Source organism: Aquarana catesbeiana, linkage group LG11, assembly GCF_042186555.1.
Source record: "Aquarana catesbeiana isolate 2022-GZ linkage group LG11, ASM4218655v1, whole genome shotgun sequence".
Taxonomy (NCBI): Eukaryota; Metazoa; Chordata; class Amphibia; order Anura; family Ranidae; genus Aquarana; species Aquarana catesbeiana.
Window position 1 is genome coordinate 246,697,056 of NC_133334.1, and position 15,219 is coordinate 246,712,274.

Here is a 15,219-nt window from a genome sequence, read left to right on the forward strand (position 1 = left end):
CCAAAGCATTACATGCCAACCATTATGTTTAAAACAAAATACACCACAACAATGCGCATCATCAGCTGTCAGCAGAGTTCCCGGCTGAAAGGTGAATGTAAAAAAGAAAAAAGAATTGCTGGCAATGAAAAATTAAGAAAACAAATGGCGTGGGGTCCAACCAAATCCATACCAGGTCCTTCGTGGGCAGCCGCCCGCTCCTTAACCATTTCACGCCCGACCTATAGCAGATTGACGGCTGGGAAGTGGTTCTGTTTACCTAACTGGGTGTCATATGACGTCCAGCAGGATAACATGCCAATAACATGCCGTGCGGCGATCGTGAGTGCGGTGTGTCAGTCTGACATGCCGCATCTCCAATCGTGGTAAGAAGCCTCTGACAGAGGCTGATCAATCACAGCTGATCATCATGTGAACCAGGAAGTGCTGGTAAATGGCTTTCCTCGGTTTGCGCTGATAGAGAGAGCCGAACTGTGGCTTTCTCTGTCAGAGGGGGGGTCTGTGCTGATAGTCAACACATTGATTATCAGCACAGCCCCATCAGATGTGCCACCACAGCTGCCAAAAAGGTGCAAATCAGCTGGCAGTCAGTGCCCCCTCAAGATCGTCTGTCAGTGCCCAATAGAGTGCTAATCAGTGCCAATTAGTGCCCACCACAGTGCCAGTCAGTGCCATCACATTGCCAATCAGTGCCCTACAGTAACACCTGTCAGAACCTCATCAGTACCTCATCATCAGTGCTGCCCATCAGTGCCACCTGTCAGTTCCAATCAATACAGCCTATCAGTGCCAATCAGTGCTGCCTGTCAGTGCCCATCACAGCTGCCTCTCAATGCCCATCACAGCCGCCTGTCAGTACCCATCAATGCTGCCTGTCACTGCCCATCAGCACCACCTATCAGTGCCCATCAGTGCTGCATATCAGTGCCGCCTATTGGTGCCCATCAGTGCTGCATATCAGTGCCCATCAATTCTACATATCAGTGCCTCCTCATCAGTGGCCATCAGTGCCACCTTATCAGTGCCAAATCATCAGTGCCCATCAGTGCTGCCTCATCAGTGCCCATCAGTTAACGAGAAAACAAAATTTTATAACCGAAACAAAGAAAAACTTTTTTTTTCAAAAATTTCGGTATTTTTTACTTTGTTTAGCAAAAAATAAAAACCCCAGTGGTGATCAAATACCACCAAAAGAAAGTTCTATTGGTGGGAAGAAAATTATAAAAATTTAGTTTGGATACAGCGTAGCATGACCGCGCAGTTGTCGTTCAAAGTGCGACAGCACTGAAAGCTGAAAATTGTCCTGGGCAGGAAGGGGCGAAAGTGCCTGATATTGAAGTGGTTAACAACCAGTACACATTCCCTAAATAACACCTACCTCAATCGTTACTTAATTACTGCATGCATTTAATTATTTATTTCCTTCTGTGAATTGAGTTTAACGCCTGTTCACGCGGTATTTACTAGACATGTGCAATTTGTTTAGTTTCAAATTCGTCTTTCGACGAAATTCAACAAATATGTTAATTCAGAAATATTAAAATTAACGAGAACCCGTTTAACAAATTTTTCCAAAAATTTGAAAATTCTGAAATTCGAAAATTCGAAATTCGAAAATCCATAGATGCGAAATTTCAAAAAATCCAAAAATTCAAAAATCCAAAATAAAGAATGAAAAGCTAAAAATCCAAAAATGTTGAAAGCCCAAAAGTTCGAAGATCCGAAATAATAACTATCTAATAATAATAATAACTATTACTAATTATTAAATTATAGGTATTGGAATTTCCTTTCAAATTTGGCTGTTAGTGAACATAACAAATACAAATTTATCCGAAATTACGAATTATCTGAAATAACGAATGCCGCATCTAAACGAATGGAACGTAACTAATTAATAATAATAAATAATAATAAAAATAAACTTTTTTTATTATTTATTATTATTAATTTGTTACACTCCATTCGTTTAGATGTGGCAATCGTTATTTTGGATAATTTGTAACTTCGGATAAATTCGATAAGTTCACTAACAGACAAATTTGAAAGGAAATTTCAATACCTATAATTGAATAGTTAGTTAATATTAGTTAGCTATGACCCATATATGTTAGTAAATAGACCCTAATAAACATCTGTAGTGTATAGATATACAAACCTTTTAGTTTTACTTTTACAGAACTTGTAAAGTTAAACGGATCAATGGATTGCAAAACTGAATACCTGAACACTGTAAGTTCCAATGGATATTCTATTTAAAACAATTGAACACACAAGTCTTTATAGGCACAGTAGGTTTTATTTGAAGAATACTCAGCAGTTGATGGTAATTTATTTGATTCCAGCCAACAGCAATTTATGCTGTTTTGTGCGATTTTTCTTGTTCAATGTTTTTATTGAAGTTTACAGGGAGAACAGAAAAAAGAAATAGGAGAGAGGGAACAATGTCAGCTATACAGTAAGACATAGCGAGAAGGGTCATATGTATGGGTATAAATGGCAAAACAGTAATAACAAACATGTGCAGACAAAGTAATACATTTCAATGGTTGAGTTCAAGGTCAGGAGGATCGCCTGACATCCTCGGACCCCCCATCTGGAAACAAGCTGTGGTGTGAGAGGGAGACCATTCAGCTAACCTTCAATCTATTGTTCAAACATTTTAGTAGAAAAAAGGTTTGGGTATATGACGTAGAGACAGAGGGGGAGAGCTCTGCCCAAAGATAGTCCGTGATACATAGATAAACCATGGAACCAGTAGGGACACAGCTCAAGTTGTGAAGATAATGGTAGCAGCAATAGTGCAGTGCATTCAAAACCCGTGAGTGGTGCAACATATAGCCAATATACATTAGGTAGATAGTGAGCCACTGATCTGAGATCAGCAGTGGGCTGCTTATGCTAGTGAGAGATAGGCATTGTGTGATTTTTCATTGTAGAATAACCTCTCCAACCCTTTAAGGTGGAACTGAAATTAAAAGTGAAAATATGATATAGTATGGGCAACATTTAGAAATGTATTTTGTACTTAAGCTCTACCCTGAAAGTTAATTTTTGTCTTGTCTTTCTCCTGAAAAATAGCAGTGCATTTTTTGTGCCTTGAGATATACAACTGTATATCTGCGGTGTGAAATCATCTAAGACACTTCTGCCTCTGACTGCTAGTCTTGAGATATTTGGAGTGAGATTTGGTGATGTTGTTACTGTGTTGTGCACAGTTCTGCTTGCTGGAGGTGAAGCTGTAGGTTAGAGTCTACAGTGCAAAGATCTCAATGCTTCTGATTCATTTATTCTGTAGGTCTTTGCGTTCTCTACCGCCCTTGCTTTTTAATCTTTTCCACCAGTTACCAGATCACCAGTCGTAAGGGGAGAGAGAGTGACACTGACCAGGGGCATACCTAGAGCATTGGTGCCCGGGGCGGATCCTATATCTAGCACCCTCTGGGGATCCAATACCTGGCACCCCACCCCACAACTTTAAAATGTAAAAACGCCCCACTGTGCCTACTGCATACCTCTTTGTCACTACTGTGTTCCCCCTCTCCACAACTGCACTTACGCAGTATCCCTCTGCCACCAATCCCCCCACCTCGGTAAAACGACACTGCCACAATTACTGTTGTATTCACAGTGTCGAGTTCCTCCCGCAGCTGCAGCGCCATCCTGTGAAGTAAATTGCAGCAGACAATATAAACCAAGCAAAGCATGCTGTGCCGCTGATGGAGGGGTGGGGTCAGGGCGTGGTTTTGTGCCGGGACCCTGCAAGAATTGGAGTATGGCTGCAGGCTCGCCCACAGCCTCCTCAACAAATGAAAGCAATGCCGTGGCTAAAGCATCGGTCACCATGGTGACCAAAATACAAGGTAGGGAAAAGGAATATGTCCTGCAGTGGCGGCAGATGGAATTTTTTTTTGGGAGGCGGCAAACAGTATATAACCCCACCCCCCGGTCGGTAGCACTTACCCCATCACCGATGGCATCCCCTGCTCATCGGCCTCCCGTTCTCCTGCTCTTCACGGGTCATCACGGAGACGGCGGCTTCCGTTTCCTCCCTCCTCCTTGGCCAATCAGGAGTCTTCTCTTTTCGGCCAATCGGAAAACGTGTCTCACACCCGCTTCTGATTGGCCGGATTGAAGATTAGTGTTTCAACAGCGAATATTCATTCGCTGTTGTAACACACCTGGGTGGGCTCCGTTCACATTCTCTGCGACCCGAGCCCACCCTATTTTGAAGCCTATTAGAGCCTCTGGCTCTAATCAGGTGCTTCAAAGAAAAATCTGGCTGCTGTAATTCATTTGCCCGGTGCCCTGAAAGGGGCCGGATGCATGGATAGGGGGTAGCCGCGGCCGCAGTGGATAGTTTCATGCTATGCATGAATCTATCCATTGCATATAGGGGGTGGCCTGGAGAGAGGGGCTGCTCTTGGGCGCTCCCTAATGAATGGGCTGCCACTGATGTCCAGCCAGGGTCCAGACACCACCAGTGAATAAGCAGCGCCAGCCTGAGTGACACCCCTAAGTGGTGCCGGCCTGACACCCCCCCAATGTATGGCACTTGGGGTGGACCACCCCCCCCCCCCCGTTTGTACACCACTGACTCTGACAGTAGATAGCAAATCCCTGCCTCTAGCAAGGTGGTTGCCTTTATGCAAAGGATAGAACAGAGCTTGGCAAATCTGTAACAGGTAAATGATCAGCTGCAGAGAGACCACAGGCAATGCCTACTACCATTATGCTCCCTGCCTGCCTTTTTTGGGCACAAATTACACAGTTCATGTCCTCTTTATCTAATAATGTCGCCCGTCTCCAAGCCCTCTCAGCCTCCGCTAAGTCCTTCTTGTAGATAGGGCCCCTATGCTCTAGATTTTACAATAGCAATTTTATTGCGACAAGTAATTCGACTGTAACTTTCTAAGCTCCTAATTCTTATTCCGTCAAATCCTTTTCAGACATTCATTTTTACTGCACAGATTCTCGTTGGCAATTTTGTATGCTTTTATTCTTTTTAATAGCTTCAGTATTTATAGAAATGTGTTATGTCATCAAAAGGACAAGTGGAAAAATATTCAGAAGCTGTCATATCAAGAGGCTTTAAGGTTTAACTGACTAAGATAAATGACTTTGTCATATGATAAATCATTACTAATCATAATTTGTGTGTGTTCTTGGACTCAGCAATGGAGTATGACAGGAGAACAGCCTGTCCACTGCTAATTGCCATAAACTTACCAGATGCTAGAAAATCCTCTCTGTGTTCTATGCAAGCCACCAGCATTTCCAATATGGATCCCAGACTGCATGAGTTAATGATGTCATCTCTAGGTTTCAAAGGACCGTATAGGGAAATAAAGTAACAAAGTATGCAGGTTTTATTAGGAAAAGTAAAAAAAAAGTTATTCCCATCTATACTAAATGACTTTTTATGTCTTGACTGTTACGGTGATGGGTAGACTCTATAATGTATACACCAGCTCAAAATATATCTTTTAAATGATAGGATATTGAGTTTTATGCTTTCTTTACTGCTTTGTTTTATTTTTCAGTGTGATGTGAAATAAAAAAGGTTTTAATAATTAAACATTGTTTTATTTAATAATTACTGTATATATATCAGTGTATATATGTGCCTTTGTATGCTCATGTAGAATTGTCAAGACAAAATGTTCGATAGTTTAGGTAACCGCTAAAGGAAGCAACCAAGCTTTTGCCAACTTTACGTTCTCTCAATCAACAGGAATGCTAGAGGGGTGTTTTTCAAAGTGATTTCTCAACAAAATAAAGCATAGATACTTGCATGGGGGGAGGTTGCTTTTAACCACTTCAATACCGGACACTTTCACCCCCTTCCTTCCCAGACAAATTTTTATTTTGTGTGGAAGTTATAGTGTCTACAAGCTATGCTACATATCACTGAAAATTGATCAATCCTGATGTACTGAATGCCTAGCTCATTTCTTGAGGCCCTAAAATGTCAGGATAGTACAAATACCCCCCAAATGACCCCTTTTTGTAAAGATGAAATTCCAAGGTATTTAGTAAGAGGCATAGTGAGTTTTTTGAAGTTGAATTTTTTTTTTGGAAAATTAAGATTTTTTTTTTCCTCACAAAATTGTCCCATTAACAAGTTATTTCTCAGTTCTCACACATGGCATCGGTAAACTTGCAATAACACCCCAAAACATATTCTGCTACTCCTCCTGAGTATGGCGATACCACATGTGTGAGATGTTTCCACAGCCTGGCCACATACATAGGCCCAACATGCAGGGAGCACCGTCAGGTGTTCTAGACATAATCACATTTTTGAAGGCCCTCGATCAACAGGGGAATAGAAACGCCCACAAAATGACCCCATTTTGGAAAGAAAACACACTAATGTATATACTATGAGGCACAATGAGTATTTTGAAAATGTCATTTTTTTGGAAAAAAAAAGGAAGGAAAATTAAAACTTTTTTTTTTTTTTACAAAAAATTGTCAAATTATAAGATATTTCTAACACATAGCATGAACATAGCATAAATTACACCCCAAAATACATTCTGCTACTCCTCCTGAGTATGGCGATGTGAGACTTTTCCATAGCCCGTGTAAGGATATTTTAGCTTGCTGTCCACCATTTTAGCTATAAGAATATGTATCCATCTTAGAATAATATGTATATATGACGTCTATCAAAAGTTAGTTTCAAATCCTTGTAAATAACATGATTTCCCCGAAATGACGCATGAAGGTTTTCGCTTGTTTATAGTTTCTGTATGAAGAAATCATGTCTCATTTTTAGGTGGTTTTTAATCATCTGATGTATACGTAATGTCTGTATATTAATGAAAGGGTTGAACTTTTTTTGTGATGTCGTTTTGATTATATAAGTGATTGTCTACGGAAGTAAAAAGCAGAACATTCCAGACATTTGACTGTTGTGTCATTATTTTCTCACTGGAATGGTCTCCGGGCCTGATTTGGGTTTGAAAGAACACTCTAGGCAGATATGTTAGAGAAGAGGTTCACTTGCTCCTAGAAGAAGATCGTTAGCCCCCTAACAGAGTTTTGGTGGCAGCGTGTGGGACGGTCATTGTTCATGAGATGATCATCATCCAAGATCATCATCCAAGTTTCTAAAGTCCGGTGAGTCTGATTTAATTATTATTATTTCTTTCACCGTGACTTTAGTTTAAAAGACCGTTTTCTTATATGGGGTTAACAGAAGGTGTAGTGTTAAAAACATTTATGTAAATGTATGAATCTCGCAGAAGTCCGTTCGGGGAACGGAAGAAAGGGCTCTGAGTAGTCCAAAGGAACTCTGAGATAGTTCTAAAAAGAAAGGACTCTGAGTTAGTCCAAAGGACTCTGAGTTAGTCCAAGGGGTTCTGAGAAACCCAAAGTAATATAATACAGTACTGTAAGAAGTTTTATAAAGATATCTGATAGAGTGTCCCGGAAAAACCCAAACCTCTTTGCTTACCTTATCTATCGCTAATCGCTTAGATTTTTTATATATATAAAGTAAGATAAGATAATCTGTACGTGTATTGTGTGGATTTTGTCGGACGCTGCGAGGTGAGGTGGCGTTCACCACTGTATTGTTATGGGTCAATCATCAGGGAAGAAGATTCCCCTTCCAGATGTAGGAAAGACATGTAAATGTTATGTAGCCAGAATATGTGGAACTGATTATGTGTATATTAACCCTTGGGTAGATAATCTGGCGGGATGGACTGAAGGCATGAGGAGTAGTGACCCGTTTCCCCGACAGGGTCAGAATGACATTTTTCATATGGACATGGTCAAGGGACTTTGTTTAGGGGATAGGGAAGCTTTCCCATATTATACGGGAGACCCCCAATGGGATAAGGAATATATGAGGAAAGGTGGGGAAAATTGGTTATTGTATGCCCCCTACTGGTATGAGAGAGCGGATAAGAAAATAAGAAAGAGAAGTCCAAATCCAAGGGACAAGGAAGCTCCGGGGTTACATGCTTGTGAGAAGAGACTTAAATTAGGTTTCCTGTCCTTAGTTCCATGTGTATCAGCTCTCCCAGTAGCTCCCTCAGTTGATCCCCCAGTTGTTCCGTCACCTCCACCTTATATACTGCAGCCAAATAAGGGAGCACCAAAACAGATATACCCCTCGTTCTCAAAAGAGGACATTGAGTTTTTGGCTGCAATTGCAGCAGTTCGTCCATTTGAGAATAGAGTGTCACCTGCAGAGGCATCTGTTTCCTCTGTATCCGTTCCACAGCAAGGTGCAGTGGTGGGTCAGGCACTGCCTGTGGTCTTACCAGAGTCACAGGTTGCTGTCCTATCAGATCAGCCACTGCCTGTAGTTTCACAAATGCAACAGCCGATGGGTGCTGCCTCCTCCACAATGGATGAGGAGTTACCTGAAAAGACACCTGCGGGGGAACATAAAATAAAGATGCCCCGTGGACCTTTTAGGGAGGATCCGGCTTAGACCAGGAGTACAACTCAGAAATTAAAACAAGCTGCAGAGAGTGAGATTGCACAACACGCAGTTTCAAAACAAACAGCTGACAGAAAGAAATAGGAAGTAGCTACGCAGCTAGCAATGCAAAGCTTTCCTTTTCTGACTGTTGGTGACATAATGGTGATAAAATGTATCGATATTGAAGATATCAATCGTATTGTCAAACATTGCCCCAAACCTTCCACATCAGCTTTGGGGGCAATAGCTTATTTAAAGAAAGCTTGTAAGGGTAGAAATTATACACAGGAAGATATAAGGATTATTATAGATAGTTTGGTGGGAACTACCTCCCCATGGGATTGGACTAAAGTGCCCACCATAGATGTCCTAGAGGCACCCACTACCAAAGCAGAGGCTTATTCACTAAACACTGTTGAAGGAAGGAACCTTATGTGGGAAGAGCTAGAGAAGGAAATGAAGAGAGTCTTCATAAACAAGTCGTCACTCTCTACTGCAGTAGCTTGCAAACAGAAATCATCAGAGTCAGTTTTGGAATTTTGGAAAAGATTTCAGGAGGTCTGGACTCAAGATGCCTGACTCAATACTCAGGATGGAATGCACAGTCTTTTAATACAGACTTATCTTAGCAACCTGGCCCCTAAATATGCCCTTGTTGTGAGACAGCAGATTTCAGATTGGGCGACAAGCAGTATGACTGACTTTCAAAAAAAATTGACTGAAAAAGACGCAGCGGGGTGTTTTGACATTCCCAAGCAGACACCAGCACCGATACATTACCAGGATAATTTCCCAGGAAATCAAAGGGGAAACTTTTATAAGAAAAGGGGACAGGATAGAGGGGATTTCCAGCAGAGACAACCTAAACCAGGGTGTTTTAATTGTGGGGACCCCGGACATTGGAAAGCTCAATGCCCCTGGTATGACTGAGAGTGTACAAATTCAGGGCCACCGGCTGCACCTACTCCCCCTCAGGCACCACCCCCAGTACGCCCTATAAAGCCACTTTGAAACTAGGAGCTTTACCTGTGTATCATAAAGAGTACCCCATATCCAGAGAAAAAGAAGAGGGTATAGAGCCCATTGTGGAAGATTTCTTGAAGAAAGGTATTTTGAGAGAAATCATTTCTCCTTATAACACTCCTATCAATCCTGTTAAAAAGCCGGATGGCAGTTACAGGTTTGTACAGGACCTTAGAGCCATAAACAACTTAGTGGTACCAATTGCCCCAATAGTGCCTGATGTGCCATCATTGCTCACCTCCATACCATCCGATGCTGAGTATTTTTCTGTAATTGACCTCTCAAATGCGTTTTTTTCAATTCCTGTGGACAAGGAAACACAGCCACTCTTTGCCTTCCGATTTAAAAATCGGACGCTGACCTGGTGCAGATTGCCCCAGGGCTATATAGACTCACCTGTTGTCTATTCTATTGTCCTCCAAACCACTCTTAGAGCTTGGACACCTGAACATGGTTCAGTCTTGCTGCAGTATGCGGATGATCTGCTACTCTGCAGCTTGACAATGGAGGCCGCCCTGGAGGATGGGAGAAATCTTTTGAAATGTCTTTTTGAAAGTGGTCATAAAGTGTCAAAGAAAAAGTTGCAATGGTGTCAGAAAACAGTTGAATATCTAGGGTTTGTTCTCACAAAAGGAGAAAGAAGAGTCAGTCATAAAAGAGTTACGGCTCTGATGGGTCTGCCCCGCCCACTCAACAGGAAGGACATGCTCACCTTCCTAGGTATGATTGGTTACTGCCGCCAATGGATACCTGACTGCTCTTACTATGACAATCTCCTGAGACAGGCCACAGGTTCAGATATGCCAGACTGTGTTAAATGGACAGATGAAATGTGTAATGCTTTTGTGTATTTGAAAAATGCTATGGTAACAGCTCCAGGACTCGGCCTTCCTAAATATAATGTGATGTTTTATTTGTATGCCAGGGAAAATTGTACAACGATGGCAGGTGTCCTCGCTCAGGAGCATGGAAGCAAGCTTCGCCCTGTTGCTTTTTTTTCAAAGGTGGTACCAGTACCAGTTCAGGGCATGCCCGTATGTTTCAGAGCTTTAGCGTCTTGTGCTATGTTGGTTGACATGGCTGCAACTTTCACTTTGGGCCATGATACTACTTTGTATACTACTCATAATGTGTCCACATTACTGAGAAATATACATACGCAACATTTGTCCGCCCAGAGGTTGAGCGGCTATGAGGTGATACTGTTGTCAAATCCAAAACTGCATATCAAATATGCTTCCCCTAATGCAGGCCCAGCTCCAATTTTAAATGCACTGCTAGGATTTAAAGGAGAGCAGGATGAAGTTGTGCCACAACATGACTGCACCAACCTCATCCACCAAGACACATCTCCCAGACCTGACTTGTCCCCTACTGCTTTGCCAAATGTGCAAAATGTGTATGTGGATGGATCTTGTTCTAGGCCAAATGATCACACATATCATGCAGGATATGCGGTTGTGCAACTTCCAGATGTTATACTTGAGGCCAAACCTATCCCATATCAGTCAGCACAAGCTGCGGAATTGATTGCTCTCACCAGGGCATGCCAAATGTTTGAGGGTCAAGATGTGAACATTTACACTGACTCCAAATATGGGTATGGCGTGGTATATAATTTCGGCGTCATATGGAGTAGGCGTGGCTTTATTGCAGCTGATGGAAAAAGCATCTCTCATTCCTCTCTAGTAGAGTCATTGTTAAAAGCTATTCAGTTGCCCAGAACTCTTGCCATAATACATTGCAGAGCACATACAGGCCAACAAACAGAAGTAGCTTGAGGAAATGCTCTAGCTGATTCAGCAGCCAGAAAAGCAGCTATCTCTCAACCAGCTCAAATCCAAATGCCAATGTTACAGCCTGAACTTTCTTGTTTTGACCATGTACTGTCTGACCTACAAGATTATGCCTCAGAGGCCGACATGAGAGATTGGGAAAAAGTAGGTGCACAAATAGATCCAAAAACAGGACTTTTGTGCAAAGAGGGGAAGGTATGTATTCCAATGGCAAGTGCATCACTTTTTATTGCCCAGTATCATGGAATAGGTCACAGAGGCTGGAAGGCAACTTGTGAGTTACTAGGCAAGGATTTTTACATTTCAGATCTCCCTTTGTTGACAAGGGATTACGTGTCCAGGTGCATTACTTGCATTAGGAACAACCCAAATAACCCAAACAAAGCGAAACACGAACATTTGATATATCCCAGTACACCTTTCACCCACCTACAAGTTGATTTCACACACATGCCCAAGTTAGGGAAAAGACAGGAATATTTTTTGGTGGTCTTGGACATGTTTTCGAGATGGGTTGAAATTTTTGTAACTACAAAGGAAGACGCACAAACAGTAGTGAAAATTCTCACACAGGAAATTATTCCTCGATGGGGATGTCCACTTCAGATAAACTCAGACAGAGGTCCTGCATTCACCTCAAAAGTATGTCAGGACTTGGTACATGCACTCCAAATAGAATGGAAGTTTCACATTCCATATCATCCCCAAAGTTCACGGATAGTGGAAAGGGTAAATAGGACCGTGAAAGATAAAATAAGGAAGGCCACAGGAGGAACCTTTGTCCATTGGAAGAGGGTTCTCCCAGCGGTTTTGGCAGAGATAAGAAGTACTCCCTCCAAAACTACAGGCTACTCTCCTTTTGAAGTGTTGATGGGCCGTCCCTTTCCTACTCCCTGGGCCAGAGCACCTCTTATGATAGAGCAGGGGGATTTGGATCTAGTACAGTCAGAGTATGTGAGGAAACTAATTAAAACTTTGGATACAGTTGAGAGAAATGTTGCTCGCACCTCTCCTTTTTCTTCACAGGAACCTACCCACCCTTTTAAAGTAGGAGACACGGTGGTGGTCCAACAGTTGAATAGAAGCAAGAAACAGGAATATCCTTTTGGACCTCCTACTACGGTGATTGCAGTGACTAGAACGGCTATCCTGGTGGAGAATTGCCAATCCTGGATCCATGCCAGCCGAGTGAAAAAGGTTGTCCAAAGCCCCAAGAGCAGGAAGGAGATCTTAAATACAGGAGGCCCTCAAGCAGAAGTCCAAGCAGATGAAGGAGAAGTTCCTGGAAAAGCAGGTCCGGCCAGAGAAGATGACCTTGCTTATTCCACCACAGACTTCTGGCAAGGCATTCTGCCTCCTGTTCCTGATCACCCTGATGGTGTTCCCGCCCATTTGGATCATCACTAACTGTATCTACCACCCTGAAGATTTGGGTGCGATTAAAAGTGTTTGTGGTAATACATATACACAGAAGAACATTACAGTGATACAAGTTAGAAATAAGAGAGACATTGAAGATAATTTTGCTGATAAAATGCTTTTGTTAAAATTTAAATATGCTTATGCTCGGAAATCAGGATTTCAAAAATGTTGGATCTGTAGTAAACTGCACCCTAGCACTGTTAGGATACCCCTAATGGCTATACCTTTAAATATTACTCCCCTGTTGAGAGAAGAGATTCTCCCTGACCTTCTGAATGTCAGCAGAAGAACTAATGACACCATTTCCTTTCACATCATCAATAGAAGTCATAATCCTACCTGGTGTTTTAATTTAGGGAATTCTACTAGAAATGCTCGTATCTGTAGTCAATCGGTTTTGAACATTTCTAATTGCTATGCCCCTAGTGGGAAGTTTTGTTCTCTATATCAAACACACCACGATGAGGTCAGAGTACGGGCTGATTTTGAAAAGATTCTTGCCTCTGAAGATGAAAGTAGTAAATCTGTACAGTATTTGTTTCAGGTTTTAGCAGCAGTTACAGCAGTAGATCAAGAGACTGCTGTGAATACGCCCTTCTCGTTTGGTAACCACATTTATGTTTGTTGTGGAAAGACTTGTTATCCCTGGATTCCACAAGAGGTCCAAGGCTGGTGTTATCTGGCCTCACTGGTGCCCATAATGGGGGTGATAGGTGATAGTGATGGGAGTCATTTACTTGAAGCTAGTATACACCCAAGGTATCCATTGAAACATCGTAACAAGAGAGAGTTATTCCTTGAGAAGGATATGGCCTGGGCATGGTTCCCTTCCTGGACAGGATGGGGAATAGATTTGATGAAAAGGTTAAATAATTATTCGGGAAATATTGATGAGATGATGGAAAAGAATTCTGATGACATTTCTAAACTTAATGTTGAAACTAGGGCTATTAGAAAACAACTAGAATTGCATGATTTAGCCATTGAGAGCATGAGTTCAGCCCTTACAGGATTATGTGAAATGACTGAGGATTATGAATGTTGTACTTGGGTACACAATACCAGTATAGAGGTACCAGATTATTATGATGTGATAGCTCAGCATAGAAAAGAGGTGGCCAAGCTGCAACAAGAGGCTCGCAACATAGCCCAGACCTGGAGTCCTTTTGGAAATGTTGATTTTGGATTTGGAGGGATATTCTCTTAGATAAGGGATATTGCCATAATTTTAATTATTGTCGTGTTCTTTTTCCTTTTCCTTTATCTTGTGTACAAGCTTATTATGTGCCTTATTAATAGAGCCACTCGCATTTCAGATCCCTCATCTCCCAATAAAACTTATCTCAGTATGTATCATCAGAAGCAAGCTGAGAATATCGCCATGATAAGGAAGTGAGATCATACATATATATATATATACATGTGTGATCAAAGAGGGGATTGTAAGGATATTTTAGCTTGCTGTCCACCATTTTAGCTATAAGAATATGTATCCATCTTAGAATAATATGTATATATGACGTCTATCAAAAGTTAGTTTCAAATCCTTGTAAATAACATGATTTCCCCGAAATGACGCATGAAGGTTTTCGCTTGTTTATAGTTTCTGTATGAAGAAATCATGTCTCATTTTTAGGTGGTTTTTAATCATCTGATGTATACGTAATGTCTGTATATTAATGAAAGGGTTGAACTTTTTTTGTGATGTCGTTTTGATTATATAAGTGATTGTCTACGGAAGTAAAAAGCAGAACATTCCAGACATTTGACTGTTGTGTCATTATTTTCTCACTGGAATGGTCTCCGGGCCTGATTTGGGTTTGAAAGAACACTCTAGGCAGATATGTTAGAGAAGAGGTTCACTTGCTCCTAGAAGAAGATCGTTAGCCCCCTAACAGCCCGGCCACATACAGAGGCCCAACATTGAAGTAGCACCTTCAGGCATTCTAAAGGCATACATTACACATTTTATTTCCTGACTACCTATCACATTTTTGAAGGCTCCAGAGCCTCTATGTTAGGATTCTGTCCTCCTCAGTTTCCATTTCAGAGCAACTGCTTTCGACTGGCTCATACGCGCTATCTGAGTCTGATGGAGAGAGTTCCCCGTTACTCTTGTTTGACATACTCTGGAATAGGGATGATCCTGATGTTTGAGTCGAATGTAAAAAAGCGACCGTGGCGTGGCATGTGGCGCTCTCTCGTCCCCCCCTCTTTTCCTGCGGCCTGCCAGGTTGCGTGCTTGGATAAGGGCCTGGTATGGATTTTTGGGGGGACCCCCACACCATTTTTTTTTATTTTGGTGCGGGGTTCCCCTTAATATCCATACCAGACCTGAAGGGCCTGGTATGGAATTTGGGGGGACCCCTACGCAATTATTTTTTTTAATTTTGGTTTGGGGTTCCCCTTAATATTCATGCCAGACCCAACGGGACTGGTAATGGACTGGGGGGATCCCATGCCATTTTTTTCAATGACTTCTTTCATCTGTATTGCCGGGACTGACAATTCATTATAGCTGCGAGTAATTTT

The 15,219-nt window shown here is 41.8% G+C and overlaps 1 protein-coding gene across 3 annotated transcripts; it reads left to right on the plus strand.

Annotated features, from left to right (window-relative positions):
- Positions 1-6,595: 6,595 nt before the first annotated feature.
- Positions 6,596-14,579, plus strand: LOC141112603 (uncharacterized). 3 transcript variants are annotated; one of them, XM_073605560.1, is made up of 2 exons: positions 6,596-7,128; positions 7,701-14,579. In XM_073605560.1, the coding sequence occupies exon 2, from the start codon at positions 12,533-12,535 to the stop codon at positions 13,892-13,894; it is 1,362 nt and encodes a 453-aa protein (XP_073461661.1). In that variant the 5' UTR covers positions 6,596-7,128; positions 7,701-12,532; the 3' UTR covers positions 13,895-14,579. The 3 variants fall into 3 exon arrangements, with proteins under 3 accessions (XP_073461661.1, XP_073461660.1, XP_073461662.1); XM_073605559.1 differs by having other exon boundaries at positions 12,292-14,579; XM_073605561.1 differs by lacking the exon at positions 6,596-7,128 and having other exon boundaries at positions 7,740-7,757; positions 12,292-14,579.
- The last annotated feature ends 640 nt before the right edge of the window (positions 14,580-15,219 follow it).